The sequence below is a fragment of the Camellia sinensis genome, chromosome 9 (genome assembly GCF_055761805.1).
Source record: "Camellia sinensis isolate YWXY chromosome 9, ASM5576180v1, whole genome shotgun sequence".
Classification (NCBI taxonomy): Eukaryota; Viridiplantae; Streptophyta; class Magnoliopsida; order Ericales; family Theaceae; genus Camellia; species Camellia sinensis.
This window is the reverse complement of record NC_138969.1, coordinates 9,600,832-9,617,226: the sequence shown is the minus strand read 5'-3', so window position 1 is coordinate 9,617,226 and position 16,395 is coordinate 9,600,832. Positions and strand designations below refer to the sequence as shown.

The 16,395-nt window shown below is 31.7% G+C and overlaps 1 protein-coding gene across 1 annotated transcript; it reads right to left on the bottom strand.

Moving 5' to 3' along the window:
- Nucleotides 1–4,940: 4,940 nt before the first annotated feature.
- On the bottom strand, nucleotides 4,941–15,772 carry LOC114318287 (potassium transporter 5). Its single transcript, XM_028265141.2, has 9 exons — nucleotides 15,452–15,772; nucleotides 13,546–13,768; nucleotides 9,510–9,758; nucleotides 8,760–8,798; nucleotides 8,083–8,343; nucleotides 7,130–7,182; nucleotides 6,833–6,947; nucleotides 6,451–6,705; nucleotides 4,941–6,210 (listed from the first exon to the last, which is right to left on the bottom strand). Exons 1-9 carry the CDS (start codon nucleotides 15,662–15,664, stop codon nucleotides 5,156–5,158), a joined length of 2,463 nt encoding a protein of 820 aa, XP_028120942.2. The 5' UTR covers nucleotides 15,665–15,772; the 3' UTR covers nucleotides 4,941–5,155.
- Between the last annotated feature and the right edge of the window lie 623 nt (nucleotides 15,773–16,395).

Below are 16,395 nucleotides of genomic sequence, written 5' to 3'. Positions count from 1 at the left end.
AAAAGGCACATACAACGATTATCGCGTTACATCAAGCTAAAAGTTAAACACAAAAAGACGATGAAAACAAATCCTTACTTTCAAAATATAATTTTTGTATCTATCATGAACACCTCATTACCCTAACCTAGGGTGAGTGGAACCTTGTAAAAAGATTATCAAGTTTCGGTTAGGCTGATGTACAATTTAATTACACTTTGTTTGATTATTTTTCTCACTTTAGTTTTTAATTTTTTTTGTTTGTTTGTTTGTTTTACTTTGACCTTAAAATTAAATTTTTGTTCAAAATTAGACAGAAAATGTCACATGCCATAAAAAATATATTATTATATTAAAATTTAGGTTTGTATTAGAGGTATGAATTATATATAATAAAATATTTTTATGACACGTGGCTATCAATGTGTTATTATTTGTTTAATTTTGGATATAAATTCATTTTTGTAATAAATTGGGAAAAACTTAAAATATGAAGTGAAAAAAAAAAAAGACTATAAGGGTCAAAGTGAAAAAATGGCCAAACATAAAATGGACAGTGTAATTTATCCTTTAAATGATCCTTCTTATCTTTTTGTGCATAATTTAAAAGGATAATAATAATAAATCTTATTGATTGAACTTATTTACTAGTAAGTCATGAGTGAATTTTATTTTATTTTATTTTTACCTTAGTGAATATTTGAAGCTTTTAGATTTTTATCATTTTTTGTTATTATGCAAATATACTTAACCACTTGGATATTTACTCCGCCACTTAAATTTTTTGTGCATAATTTAAATGTTTTTTTTTATTATTGCATATCATGTTTCTTGCCAACTTCAACATTTTAATCTTCTGATTTTCAAGAATTTTTTTTTTAAAAAAAAAATTTCTTCAATTTCTACTTTTGTTAGAGTTTTCATGTATTCTTCATCTTTATAATTTTCATCCATTTCGCTTTCTTATTCTTTTGTTCTTTCAAACTTCTTTCATTCTTTCCATTTTCAATTTCATCATCTTTTCCATCTCCAACAATAATTCTTAGGGGACTTACTGATAAGTCCCATGTACCAAGTTCAAGATCCAGCTAATCCCAAAACAAAACACTTGCACCAATTAGTCCAATACATTTTTAATTGTTACCAAAAAATCCTTTTTTTTTTTTAATTTACAGACACTGTTCACATCTTACTACCGTCGGACTTCCATTTAACGGTCGCCGAAGACTCACCGGAATGTCTAGAATATTGCCGGAAAAAAAAAATTAAAAAACATGTTATGAAACTGTAAAATTTTACAGTTCTAAAGAATGTTATAAAATTGTAAAATTTTACAGTTTTAAACCATGATTCATTCCAGCACCAAAAAAAAATTTTGAAACTGCAAAATTTTACAGTTTTCACCGCCTGTAACTAAAACTCGAAAACTACTTGTTCAGAATTCAAAAATTTTCTCTATTAGAACAGAAAAACAGAAGTGTATAACAGAGAAAAAAAAAAGAGATCGAAGGAGAAAGGCGGATGTAGAGAGAGGATTATACTCCGACAACTATTTTTTGTTTAGATCTAACCAAATCTGATGTAGATCTACTCAGATCTGATAGAGAAATTTAGATCTACATCAGATCTAAGTAGATCCACTCATCTTCTTCGTCGGAAATATATATCTTCGCCGTCGGTGAGAGTGAAATCACGAGTTGATTTCGATGGTTGGCGGTTATCAGTGAACCCCGATCAATGGAGAAAGACATGAACACTTGCACCATCGTCTATGACGAAGACGATGAGAGAAAAATGTAGAAAAAAAGAGAAAGAAGAAAACGTAAAAAGGGAGGAAAAAACCAGAGAGATGGAGGAAAGGACTTTTGGGTGTACCAAAAAAGTTATGGGATTAAATGGTATCCACATGTTTCACATGGGACCTGTGGGTAATTTCCCCTAATTCTTATGGGAGCCAAAAAGATAGTGACCCAAATAAGTGTACAGGGCCCAAAAACATAACTGAGTCCAATCTTAAATCAGCCCATTGGGCTGAATTAGAGTTGAATAAAAGTTATTTGAAGGAACGAACGCCAATGAGTCCCGACCGTGGGTAGTCGAGCCGAGTAATTCATATAACTCGGTGTTAACTCGTTGAGCTACCGATCTATCCCCATAGAGTGCATGGGAAGTGGGTGCTAGCAGGAAGCATAGTAGAAGATAAAAACCCGAAGGCAACAAACTGTATAAAAGAGAAAGAGGGAACTGAAGCACGTATGAAAAAAACAACAAAGACACTAAAACTAAGAGGATTATACTTTTTTTAGGAGGATAACTAGACTGTTGGAGTGGTAACCCCAACCAAACTTGTTCTTCTATTTCAGGTGACCAGCAAAAGACTGTTTCATGATCTGCTTGGATAAAGAAGTATCCCAAATCCATTTCCCCACAATTCTATTAAAATGTTCTTTACAAAAATGCATCTTTATCAAAATCTTGTAGCTAATAATCATTTGCAAAAGATTGCTTCACATGATCTTCTTGACAAATAAATTCAAGGTTTTGTCATACCTAATTTGGAGATTTCACAACATGCTTCCAAACTTCTTCATTTATCGCCTTCTTCAATTTCTTCATTGCTTTGTTCATTTTTCTTCCCTTCAATTTTGCTTATTGCTTTAAGAAAGTATAAAATAGAAAATATGTAAGGGGGTGTAAGAAAGTATAAAGATGTACCACTATAAAAGTGATATAAAGGCTGCTTGGAAACCTGTAATAGACAAGTTTAAGAGCAAGTTAGCCTCTTGGAAGAGGAGGTATCTATCTTTTGCTGGGAGATTAACGTTGATCAAGTCCGTTTTGACAAGCTTGCCAGTTTATTTCTTATCCATCTTCAAGTTGCCAGTGGGCATTGCAAAAGTACTTCACAAAATTCAAGCTAACTTTCTTTGGGGAGGGTCGGAAACTAGGAGGAAACTGCACCTAATTAGCTGGAAGGAGATATGCCCAAGTAAAAACAAGGGTGGGCTAGGGGTAAGAAACCTAAGCCAGGTTAATGAGTGTCTACTAGTTAAATGGTGGTGGAGGTATGCAAATGAGGAGGCAGCTTTGTGGAAAAAAGTGATTTGTAGTAAGTATGGCGGTGTAGGTGGCAGGTGGTGCCCCTTATTTATTAGTTCAGTGGGGCTGCCGTATATGTGGAAAGGCATAATATCAGTGGCTGAAGTTAACACTGCTCTGCGAGAATTTTTCTGGCAAAATTTCAGGCTAGTTGTTGGAAACGGCAGAAGGTTGCATTTTTGGTCTGATAAGTGGTGCCACAATCAAAATCTGAGTGTGTCTTTTCCCAGATTATTCTCATTATCAGTTGAAAAGGATGGAAAGCTGGTTGATTTTGTACATAGAAGAGTGTCAGATTCAGATTGGAACCTGGTCTTCAGACGTCCCCTCCTAGCATGGGAAGAGGAGGAAGTGCAGAAACTGAATGATTTCCTGCAAAATGCGCCTAGGCTCAATGAAGGGATGGTAGATTCTTGTTCTTGGGTAGCTCACCTGTCTGAAGAGTTCACTGTGGCATCAGTGTGGAAGTGGATGGAAGCAAGTCAAGGGATTGATATTACAGTAACTAGGTGTATTTGGATCAATTTAGCCCCTCCCAAAGCTCAATTCTTGAGTTGGCTAGCGTGAAGAGGAAGGTTAAAGTGTTATGAATTTTTGCAAAGAATTGGAGTGTTGAGCCCAAATGTTTCTTCTCTCTGTGTGTTTTCCAAATCTGAGTTGGAGACTGTTAATCATGTGTTTCTTCACTGCCATTTCATTTGGAAATTGTGGGCCAACTTGGTGAACTGGTGGAATTACAAATGGGTTAGCCCTGGATCAATGGAGGGCTTATTTCTGTCATGGCCAGATATAAAAATGAAGAAGAAGATGCTAACAGTCTGGAAAACACTGCCGGTAGCAGTTATGTGGTCAGTATGGAGAAGCAGAAATGACTGTGTATTTAACAAGGTGCAACCAGATTGGATTGCTTTGGCAGAGCTAATAAAGGTTAGAGTAGCGTTGTGGGCTTCCTCATCTTTGAAGGGGTTTAATTATTCGGTACATGATATTATATATAATTTGAGTCAAGTTTGTTATTGTGTGTAGTTAAGTGCTGGCTTAGTAAAGCTCTGTGGGTTGATTTTGTTTGCTCTACTGAAAAATGTTTTGCATAAGTGCTGGTATATGCTGTCTTCTGATGTTCTGTGCATGAGCCCTGGTATGCTATGTGCTAATTCTGATCTGTTTTGAGATGGTCTGTGTTCATTTGGATACTGATCTGTTTTGATTAAGCTGGTGAATTATGAGTTAAATTGGGCTGCTGTATGTTGTTTGATCCCGAAGCTGTGTTGAGATGAATTTGATGTGCTGGTTGCATGAAATGATGATCTGCTGGTTTATGGGTATGAAATGATGATCTGCTGTGCTGAAGTCTGGTGTCAAAGGCTCCCATGTTTTTCCTTTCGCTGGGCTTTTGGTCTGGTTTGAATTAATAAGACTGAATTCTGTTTTCATGCAGTGAGGTGTTCAGCTTGATGCAGCCCATGGTATGCTCTCAGAATTAGCAGGGGCAGAGGACTGTGTTCTTGGTCTGTGCAGAGGAGGGTGTTTCAGAATTCAGTGTGTTCTTGGTCTGTGCAGAGGAGTGTGTTCTTGGTCTGTACAGAGGAAGGTGTTTCAGCTGGGGGTTAATCCACGTGAGGGTTGTCCTGTGTGGTGTATCTAGGTGCTTGTTCTAGTTTTCTGTTTTTCTGCTGTTTTTTTTCCTTCTCTTTCTCCTCTTGTTCTTTTGTGGTTGGTTCCTCACCAACTGGCGCTTCGAGCTTTGTCTTAGCTCCAAGCTCCTCTTTATTGATGTACTATTCCATACCTTGTATGTTGTCATCAACAAAGATTTTTTTGCCGATCAAAAAAAATAAAATAAAAGTGATATAAAGCTCATATTTCACCTACAATAATCACCATGTATTGTACTTTATATAGGACTACATAGAACATGTTCTAGTTAACGTATCTCATACTTGTAAATGATATTACATATTCTTGTGAAAATTCATAACATAATTTTATACAATTTTCTGTCAGATGAATATGTCACTCAACTTAATTATACTTCATAGCAAGTTGTGGATTACATTTTTCAACAAATTCAAATGTGTCATATCTCATATGTCATTCCAACCCTGAGGAGTCGACGTCGAGGGATTCCCAGTACTTTCTCCCCTTGGCTAAAGTTTTTCCTGACGAAACTATAGATGTAGTTGACAGCAATTTTCTTGAAGAGGGATGAGTTTTGTTCAGCTCGGACTTCTGCTTCCCCCAACAGATAAACAACACCATTCTCCATCGCTTTCTGCACGAATTGCATCTCCTCTTCAGCAGCTTGGATGGGTCCGGAGATGATTCTGTTGGAAGAATTAGCAACATTGAATGACTGGATCGATCTAGATCCCAATGATGAAACACGACTTGTCGGGTAGTTGTGTTGTTGTTGTTGTGATTCTTCTTCCACTTTTGCATCCTTGTTAACTAAGAGACTAGAATATTGGATGTTCACCGGCTCGACTTCTTGTTCAAAGGGTGGTTGTCCTTCGCGAATGAAGTGTTCATGTCGAATGAAGTCCTTCAATTGATCCAATAGCTGCCTTTCAAACACCTCCGGTCCTTCAATCGTGTCATTATATCCATATCTCACCACACAGCGAAACATGCGGTAGTCTCTTGGTTCTACTAGCCGGAATAAAAACCTCTCCTCCATCACCACTTTGCTAATAGGAATGGACTTGATTGACACAAATACCAAGACTGAATGGATGGATGGTATATTGTCAATGAAATGGCGGAATATTGGAGGAATGCCCTGCACAAGTTCGGAATATAAAAGTCCAATCCCAGGTACCCGATTAATATTCGGATTTAGGGCTAAGTCTCTTATGAAATCACTCGAAACCTTGTTGTTGAGCTCAAACATGTATCGCTTTTTGTATACATAATGCCACATCCCCATTATCAGCATTAGAACAACTGAAAAAGCCAACGGGAGGTAACCGCCTTGAATGAATTTGAACAAGACAGACGACAGATATAAGCACTCTATCGAACCAAAAACCAGCAAGAATAGGATTATCCACCATATGCTTATCTTCCATATAACAAGCATGATCAGAGTAAGCATACAAGTTGTGATAATCATTACAGCAACCACGGCGATTCCTGCACCAAAACGGTACATGTCATTTTCTCTAATCGAAAATGCTATTTAGGAAAGAAAAGAAAAGAAAAGAAGCTCAATTTTGAGCATATTTCAAGTGTCCATAGTTCAATTTCGAAGAAGATATTTGACACTCTATCATTGTATAGCAACAAGCTCTAGATTTACTGTGCCAACACTAATCTACCATATTTAGAGTTGAGAACTGAGATCTACGAATTTACAAGGCTTTTGAAGCTTACCATATGCATTGCCAATCTTTGTTGTGGTCTTGAAGGCAGCGGTTACAATAACACAAGCAATCATTAGTAAGTAGTTAATCTGTGGTATGTAAACCTGACCCTCATATTTAGCCGATGTGTGGACAACTTTAACCCTCGGGAAACAGCCTAGAGTTAAAGATTGGGAAATAATTGCAAATGCTCCGGATATCATGGCTTGGCTAGCGATAATGGCAGCAGCTACAGCGATAACAAAGGTTGGCCAGTATATTGGATCTGCAGACCGATGAGCATAAATGAAAAAAAAAAAAAAAAATAGTGATAATCACAATGATGATGATAATTATGTAAGCCTGGTAATAGTTTCAAGTAATTGCAATGAATTATTTAGTTCTAGACTTACGTGGAATCGAGGCATAGAAAGTATTGAGTACATCGTGTGGGAATTTGACAAGGTATGCAGCTTGTCCACTATAGGCAGCTAGTAATGCAGGAAACACAATTCCAGAGCAGCTAATCTATAATTCAATGTCAAAATAAATAAATAAAAACAAATTAAAGCTAACATCCATTCCTTGGAAATAATAAATAACCGAACTACATAAATTTTCGTGTCTTTGTATGTTATTAACATCTGACATGAATTTTATTTTATTTATTTTTTTGGTTTGGTTTCTAGAATTTGTGCACAGTTACTTACCTGGATTGCTCGAACATTGAAGTGCCCTAGATCAGCAAACATGGCTTCCGTCCCTATTTCATACATTTTAATGTAGATATGTTGTCAAGGACAAGTTAAAAAAAAAAAACTGATCTACAAACAAAAAAAAAATTTATACATAATTTTATATAATGTGACAATGTCATTTTTAGAAAAAAATAAGTTACATTCATGGTCTGTATTTGTTTGTAGAGTGATTGGTATCAAAACTGCAACATTATTGTGGATTAAATTTTTTTTTTTTTTTTTAAAAAAGAATTACTGAAAAGTTGGAGACACTAGACATTCAAAGAAATTATTTTTTCGGTCAATTACCACATGTATCCATATAGTCCTGATCTTGTGTAGTTTTGATTCTTATAATTCTAATTACATCAATTTTATTTTGAAAATTTTAATATTGTGTCAATGTAGTTCAACTAACAACGTACATTCAGAAATTGAATTGAAATCAATGAGCAGGATAGTCTATTCACTCTTCTCAAAGTGAATGAGGGATTAGCATCCAATTTAAAATTTTTATTCATTTTTCAACAAACTATTTTGCCCTTGAATTTTGTCTAGTTTCTAAATAGATATTATCAATTGGACTAAATTAAAACAATGTAACATATTGAAGGGGAAAATACACCAAATTAATGCAATAAGTAAATTAAAAATACTGCGGTTATAATTTCTCCTTATTTTTTACGATAGCATTTAGTCATGGCCAAAACTATTGCAAAAAAATTGGCAGACACCAATTTTGCATACATAAAAAGTTTTTGCAACCCTAACATTTTCGCCCTCACACCATTGCAAATACTTTTTGCAAAATCAGTTGTTCCATTTCGAGACCCTCAAGAATTCCTAACTATTGCATGGGAGCAGGTTCATCTTCGTGTTGCAAAATATATTTTCAACATTTTTCAATAATGAATTTTCTCTCTCACCTGTAATGCAGAGAACGACTCCACCAAGAGATACCCATCCTTTCTTGCCATTTCTTTTAAAGTAATCAACTATGTATTTTGGATTGAAAGCCTTTAAGACTCTAACATCATACTTGAACAAGTTATAGAGTCCTATCCCACTTATGAACAAGAACCACAACATAATGATTGGTGCAAATGAATATCCCACTTTATCAGTCCCAAATCTTTGAACACAAAATAGAACAATCAAGATCGCAATTGAAATGCCCACTGCAGCATCTGCAAAAAAGATCATGTGATTATTAATGTAATATTGCATATAGAATAATTCTAACTATTTCATATGAGGTGTGACTAATTAAATATGTGTGTCACACCTTATGTGAAAAAATTGTGTTCAATTTTATGATTGAATTCTGTACATATAGAACTGTAAAAGAATGCATATATAATCTAAGCCGTTCGAAAATAATAGTTTGTATAATATTATAAAGGAAAATGAGTTGAACCCCCTCAAGGAAGCACCCCTTTTGACCCTCTCTCTTTCTGATTGGCCAGTTTTTCTTTTTTCTTTTTCTTTTTTTCCTTCTCCTTCAATCACCACCCGCCACGTGTGTGTAAGGGTGGTGGGGGTGGTGATTGGAGAGGGTCTCAATCACTCCCCTATTATAAATATATTTTTGTTTTAGTAGTACCTTGATGTAAGGCCGAGATCCCACTCACTGCAGAAAGGACTGCAAAACAACACCATGATGGTTTCAGTTAATCTTTATACATAAAAGATAGAGGTCTAGAAAAAATATCAAGAAAATTTATTTCGATTTATAATGTGTGATCCATATTCCATTTTTATACAGTGTGATTTACATTTAATAAATCTCAACCACACAATGCTTATTATGAGTTTATTGATCTTCGTATATATTGTTAATCTTTACATGAACATAGTGTACATGTGTGTACCAACTCCACAAGTGATGAAGCCAGTGAACAAAATAATAAGCATGAGAAACTTCAAAAATTTAATATGTTTTAAATGTCAGTCAACACATCATTTCAATTCATATATAGGCCCTGTTTGGTAAGCCTTATTTCCAGCTTATTTCAATTTTTATCTTAATTTAAGTTATTTTGATGTGTTTGGTTCAGCTTAACAATACAGCTTATAGCTTTTTGTAAGCCAAAAATCAACTTATTCTTTGAGTGGGGGAGGAGAAGTTTAATTTATAAGTCAAAAATCATCTTATGTTCACAGCTATAAACTATAAGTTGTTAAGTTATAAGTTATAATCACTTTCCCACGGCTCTACCAAACGGGACCATAAAGAGGAAAAAAAAGGCAAAAAATGAAATTAGAGGTAGTAATTTTCAAATCAATTTATATATAGTTACATCGTCAGTATAAATTTGTATACTGGTACCGTCATTTAAACTTATGAACTAACCTGAGATGCATGGAGTTAGAACCCCATCTCCAATGACCATGGAAGTTCCCAAGATGGTGATAAGGAAGAGAACCAATTGGGCAGTTTTGCTATTCTCCAACTTCTCTTTAATCTTTTGAGCTCTTTTGAACTGGTTGGTGGGTATTTCCAATTTGTAGTTGGATAGTTCTCTATCCTCTGGCTGTTGATTTGGTATTAAGCTCACCTTTGCATATCTACATATCAATGAATATAGTGCAAATGTTCCCCCTATACCAACATACACAGCCATTGTTATTATTATTTTTTTTCAAAATATATATATGTCACCAAATAAATATCATCATGTTTAAATAAAAAAAAATTATTTCCATTTTTTTTTTCCATTTGTATTATACCTTCATTTCGGTAATTATGTAATCTTTGAATGCAATTAGGGCAAGCCTAACTCAAGTATCCTGATTCCAATCAATTTTTTTTAGGAGTTGGGAAAGCATATTTTTGAACTTAATATGAGCTTGGACAATAATTTAAAAGTCAAAAGTTTGAATTAAATACACTATTATGTTTTTTGTTTTTATGTTACTTATGATTTTGTAAAAAAAATTAGAAAAAAAAAAATATCAATAGAGCTCAATTTGAAAAAATTAACTAATCTGGTTGTAAAAAAGAATAAACCTAGGTCAAATTTATAAATAATTCTGGCCTAATTTCAATTCAATTTATTAATTTCGGGATGAACTTGGACTGTGAGTCGGGCTTGCAAAGGATTGCAGATGCCAAAGGGTTCAACAGTCCCTAGAAGTGATTACAAGAAACTTTTTAATTTATGTTCTCAATTATTATTGCCCAAAGAATAAGCAAAGAAAAAAGTTTAAGCCTTGGGTTGGGTTGGGTTGGGTTGGGTTGGGTTTGGGGTTATTTTAAATACAAAAAAATAAAATAATTTTTTTAGTTTAATGAGACAAAATATCACATCTCACCAATAATCATTATATTCTTTCTCTCACAAAAAAGTTTAAAAAATCGAAAATCCTTTCCAAACGAGACTTTTTAGCTCTAGACTAAAATAGCTAAAAATCAAAAAGCTATATAGCCAACTCACTTCCCAAACAAAGCTTAATTAAATAAAGGTCTAATTGCATTGCATGGGTTAGCTTCATGTGACGCAACATTTTTTTTTTTTATATTCTCAATCCCCCCCTAATTCATCAAATAAAAGATGGCCTAAGGATTCATTTAGAAAATGACTGTTATAATAATTTTTAAAATTTTATACTAAAATATGAGATAAAAAAATTAAAATATTTAAAAATATTTTTAAATTTTTTACGAAAAAACATATAAACAAATAAAGAAAATGAAAATGAATCTTTAACTTTTTTGAATTATTTTTAATGACTTTTTGACTAGGATCAGTCTTTTCTCCAGTCAGAAATCGAACTGGAGCATATTGATTGTTGGGCTTGTAGGGCTCACCACGGGTCCAACTTTGATGATTTGACTCATTCAATGTGTAAGGCTTGTCGAGTATTTTATCTCTGTAAAAAATCATGTTAATCAAATCAGATTTTTGTCAATGGTAAATATAATTTTAAAAATAGATTATTGACAAAAATCTGATATGATCAAATGACTATCAATATCTGATCAATGTAATTTTTTTGCAGAGATGAAATAATCGACGAGCCCTACACATTAAACATTCGAATAATTAACATTAGACTTGTGATGGCCCATAGACCCAAATAACACCATCCAATTCACTAGAAAGTGGACTAGAAAGAACCTGAACCCTTTTAACTACTTGTCAAACAAAACCTCAAATGAATTTTGATAATTTATAAACAAATAAATAACTAATTGGAGGTGATGCGAGGAAGTAGGTTTCATTTCAAGTTTCTCATCAAGAATAAGTCTAGGTGCTTAGATACTAAACAGAGAATGTGATACATATATGTCATATGAGATATGTTTCATAGATAAGTCTTACATTATGTAGACATATTTATGACTCTGTTTGGTAAGGATTTTTTTTGACTATTTTAGTCACAAAAGACAGAATAGACTATTTTAGCAATAACAAACAAAAATTACATTAAACTCATAATTATTACACTCTTTTCTCACAAAAAAAGTCAAAAAAGTCAAAAAGACAAAAAGTTTTTCACAAACCAAGCTTTTCAATTCAGGATAAAATAACTAAAAAAGCAAAAAAACTAATCCACTTTCCAAACTGAGACTATGTAAGACATATATATTTTATTCTATATTTAAATCAAAATATATAATGAAACATTACTCTTCTCATTAAATATATATATTTTTTAAAATCAAAATAATCTGTTAAGTTTAAAATTTGTTCTATTTTAATACTCTGAGTCCGTCATGATTGGTGGTGACGTATCACTAAGGTGCTATTTGACGTCCTCTATTTTAGTATACTTTTTTTTATGTTCTTATTTTTTTTTGAAGTGACATATTATCTCTATATTTTTTCACATATCTTTTTATGAAAAGTAAAAAAATATATTTATTTAAATAATTCCAAACACTTTCTAAATAATTAGGAAATCACAAAGCTACTATTACTCGTAATCTTATACAAAAATTAAGAGTAATGAATATACATCATTGAAATGATTTTCATTTAAAAAAAAGATAAAAGTGACAATATTTTTCAAAATTTATTGGGGGCAAATTACATTAACAGTCTCTATAGTTTAGGGCTTGTGTCACTTTGATTCATAACTTTTCAATTGTGACACATTTGATTTTGAATTCTAAATCTTGTTTCAAATAAGAACAATTGAAGATACCATCACTCAATTTCAAGGGTAAAGTCGTCAATTTAATAAAATATAAATTAATTTGACAAAAATAAATGTCAAAAAAATATTATTAAAATTTTAAAAATAATTTCTATCCACCAAAGATAAAATTATATAAAATTGATAAATCTTTTAGACATTTATTTATTTATTTTTACCAAATTAATTTTATTATGTGTTTGGATGATGATCATGTAATGAGTGATTGCTAGGCTTTTAATATTTAATCGATATATTTAATATATGAAATAGTTTTAGTTTTGGATTTTTTAATTTAATGGATTGGTTTAATAACGATATCAAAATTGTTGCCATATTTGACTTTTGAAAAAATAAAAACTAATTTAATAAAAATAAAAATAAAAATAAAAATAATTACCCATTACATGATCATCATTCAAACACATAATAAAAATTAATTTGGTAAAAATAAATAAATAAATAAATTTCTAAAAAATTTATCAATTTTACATAATTTTAGTAGGTAGAAATAATTTTTAAAAATTAAAAAAATATTTTTTTGATATTTATTTTTGTCAAATTAGTTTATATTTTATCAACTTAACGATTTTACATTTGAAATTGAGCTATGATATCTTCAATTATCTTTATTTAAAATAAAATTCAAAATTTTAAAATCAAATGTATCACAATTAAAAAATTAAAGATCTAAGTGATACAAAATCTAAATTATAAAGACCGTTAATGTAATTCTCCCAATTTATCATTATTATTATTTTAAATATGTTATCTCGCAACCCTATAACCACCAGCAATGCTACAGACCCCCATTGGGGATGACCCCCAGTGACCCCCAGTGTCACGTGTCGGCCTGGGGTTGGCTGAAAACTCAAAAGAAAAAAAAAAAAAACTATTTTTTTTTTGGACCAATGGGAGGTGACCTCCAGTACCTCCACTGGGGGTCCAAAGCTTTATTCCTATAACCACCACTACTGCGACATCTAAAAGATTATCCAATCACCCTCGCTTGACATCTGACGAACTCCAACAACACTTTGGCCGCCATTTCCGCCACCTTCAACCAATCCCTCATTCGACCAATGTCTAGCGTCAACTGCTGCATCTTTAACAACTCACCAAATGTGTTTTTTCTTATTTTCTTTTCATTTATTTTCAATATATATATACACCAAACAATAATTTCTTAAAATTACTTAAAAAGGGAAGAGGAAGAAAAAATAAATAAAATAGCAAGAGATGCTCACCATCACCATTGTCGTTGGCCCACAAGACAATGAAAACATACTTAAGCATGGGAATGAAGATAATGGTGTAGATGATAAGAGACAACACTCCCAAAATGTCTTCATTGTGTTGGATTCCCTCTGTGAAAGTGTTTGAAAACACATAAAGAGGAGAAGTCCCTATGTCTCCATATATTACCCCCACACTTTGAAATGCCAAAGTCAATGTTACCCTCCAATCTACCTGCATAAATATGTTCCATCTTCCATCACATTAATACATTATATAATACAAAAAATGTCATAAATAACGAAATTTTTTTCATAAAATGTGTTTTGAAATGATCGTAAAAGCTTAAGATCAGCCAGCCGTTTGACCGACAAAGACTTCGAGATGATTTGGTGAAACTTTTTTCATGTTAATACAAATATATATAGAAGCAAACAAGGAGGCCTCCTGTAATGATAGAAACTATGAACAAGGAAATTAATTGAGGAGAAAGGATAGGGGTAGGGTTGTGAAAAAATCGATAGAACTGAGTTAATCATTTGAAATTGGCCAAAATTTTGAAAAAATTTACACTAATGCTGGTTGAACTAATCAAAATATTATATTCAAATATTTTTTACATTTTGATTATTTGAATATTAAAAGTTGAGTGATCAAGTTTTTATATTTTACATTATTGATTTTGGGAGGTAGGCATTTATAAACCAGATCTCGCCCTCTCTCTTCATTTGGGGTTCTGTTGGTTTTTGTAAAATCCTTATAGCCTCCTGTGATTTTTTTGTTATTATTTAACACTAAACCAAAAACCCACAAATATTGAATTGTAACATATGATCAATTTTAATTTCTCAACAACAAAATCCAATCAAGTGGTTCAATACTAAGGGATTGTTTGGGATAATCTAAATAAGTGCACTTTTTGTTTTTTTACGAAAAGATGTGCAAAAAAATAGAGAAGTGATGTAATAAAAAAAAGATAAAAAGATAGATTATTTGAGATATACCAAACTTGACCTAAATTTTTCCTAAAACCTGACCGAACATATCACATCCTATAGACAAAAGATCCTTTGTCCCCCCAAATCCCTCTTCTCTATCTTTAATGCATGAGTAATCATTTTGTTTTATTACTTGCCGAACATGATACTCAGGAAAAATATGTGTTTGGTTTGTGTTTATACAGTAGTTTTTGAGGTAAGAAGTACGAAAATTTGTTTGGTTTTTTTTTTTTTTTAGAAATAGTTTTGAAAAATTGTTTTGGAGAGAGAGTTTTAAAAAATGTGATTGATTTGATATGTATGAGAGAGAAAGAAATATTTTGGAAAGTAGGTAACTAAACAAAATTTTGAGATTTTTTTTGAAAAAATTTATTTGTTTTGATTACTCTTGAAAATTTGTTTGTAGAGAATTTTTTTCAAAATTTTTTCTGAAAAACGAACCAAACAAGGCCACAATTTTTGTTTTTACCGTTGATGAGAGACTGGTCTTTGTTTGGTTAAGAATTTTAAAAAATAATTTTTTGAGTTTTTAAATTGTATTTTTTTTGTTTTTATTTTTGTTTTTAGTGAATTCTTATAATATTTTAATTAGTTTTTTTAGTTTTTAAATTCACTTAATCTGTATATACTTAAAATATATGAAATTTGTACAAAAATCTTTTAAAAATTTATTGAATACAAAAAATTTATATATTTTCATATTTTGTTATATCTATTAAAGATCATTGTACAAAATTTTTACTTTTTAATATATCTAAAATGTTTAAAAAATGATTAAAATATTAAAAAGTTTCACTAAAAATAAAATAAAATAATTACAGATTAAAAACTCATAAAATTAATTTTTAAAAATTCGAAATCAAACAGAATAAGAGACAGAATTTTGAAAAGAGAAAATGAGAGGAGAAAGAGAACAAACATGATTATTGGGGCTGTGGATTCGAGAAAAAGTGACTCGACCAGCTTCCAAGTTGAGTGAGTCCACACGATGTAGTTTTCCCCATGACACCTTTTTCTCTCTCATATGATTCTGCACTTCTTCTTCTCCCATCTGTGACTGTGTTCCTCCATTATCATTTCCCATTTCTTCTTGAGCTTCTGCTTCAATTCTTCTCTCTCCATTCCCTCCCATTTATGTATATTTGGATTTGGTTAATCTCTCTCTCGCCACAGTAACCCTGGCTTGCTATTCTTCTCATATGGGTGCTTAATTTATAAGCTCAAAAAGTCAACCCTAATTGCTTCTTCTTTAATTAGTATTCCATTAAATTACTCCATTATTGGTTGTTGTTTCCATTACCTACCTGCCAAGTTTCATGTATATACCAATGTTATACGTATCAAAATTAATAATATAGTATAATTTATTTTTTTTTAATATTTGTAATGTTATTAATGAGTGAGATCAATAATAATGTCATAATTAATGTTGATACACCATTTAGTACACTAATTGGTGCATATAACACCACCGATATACATATATGCCATGATCTATAACGATTTGAATTTGGGAGATGTTATGATGTGCACCCTCAAAAAGGTGTATATGGTATGCCTTTTATAACTTTTTCACAAAATTTCATAACTTAAACCTAAAATGTTATAACTTTTTTATTACAAAAGTCATAATTTGTTTTCACTAAAAAATGTCATAACAAAATCTCAAAGTGTTATAACAAAAATTATAAAATGTTATAACATTATCATTCCGAATTTTAAGGTGTACATCATAAATTCGTTATTTATAACTTTATTATAAAATGTTATAGCACACATTACAAACAATCATAATATTTGTTATAAAAAATCATAGTTTTTTTTTATAATATACACTATTTAAAAGGGTGCATATTGTAAATT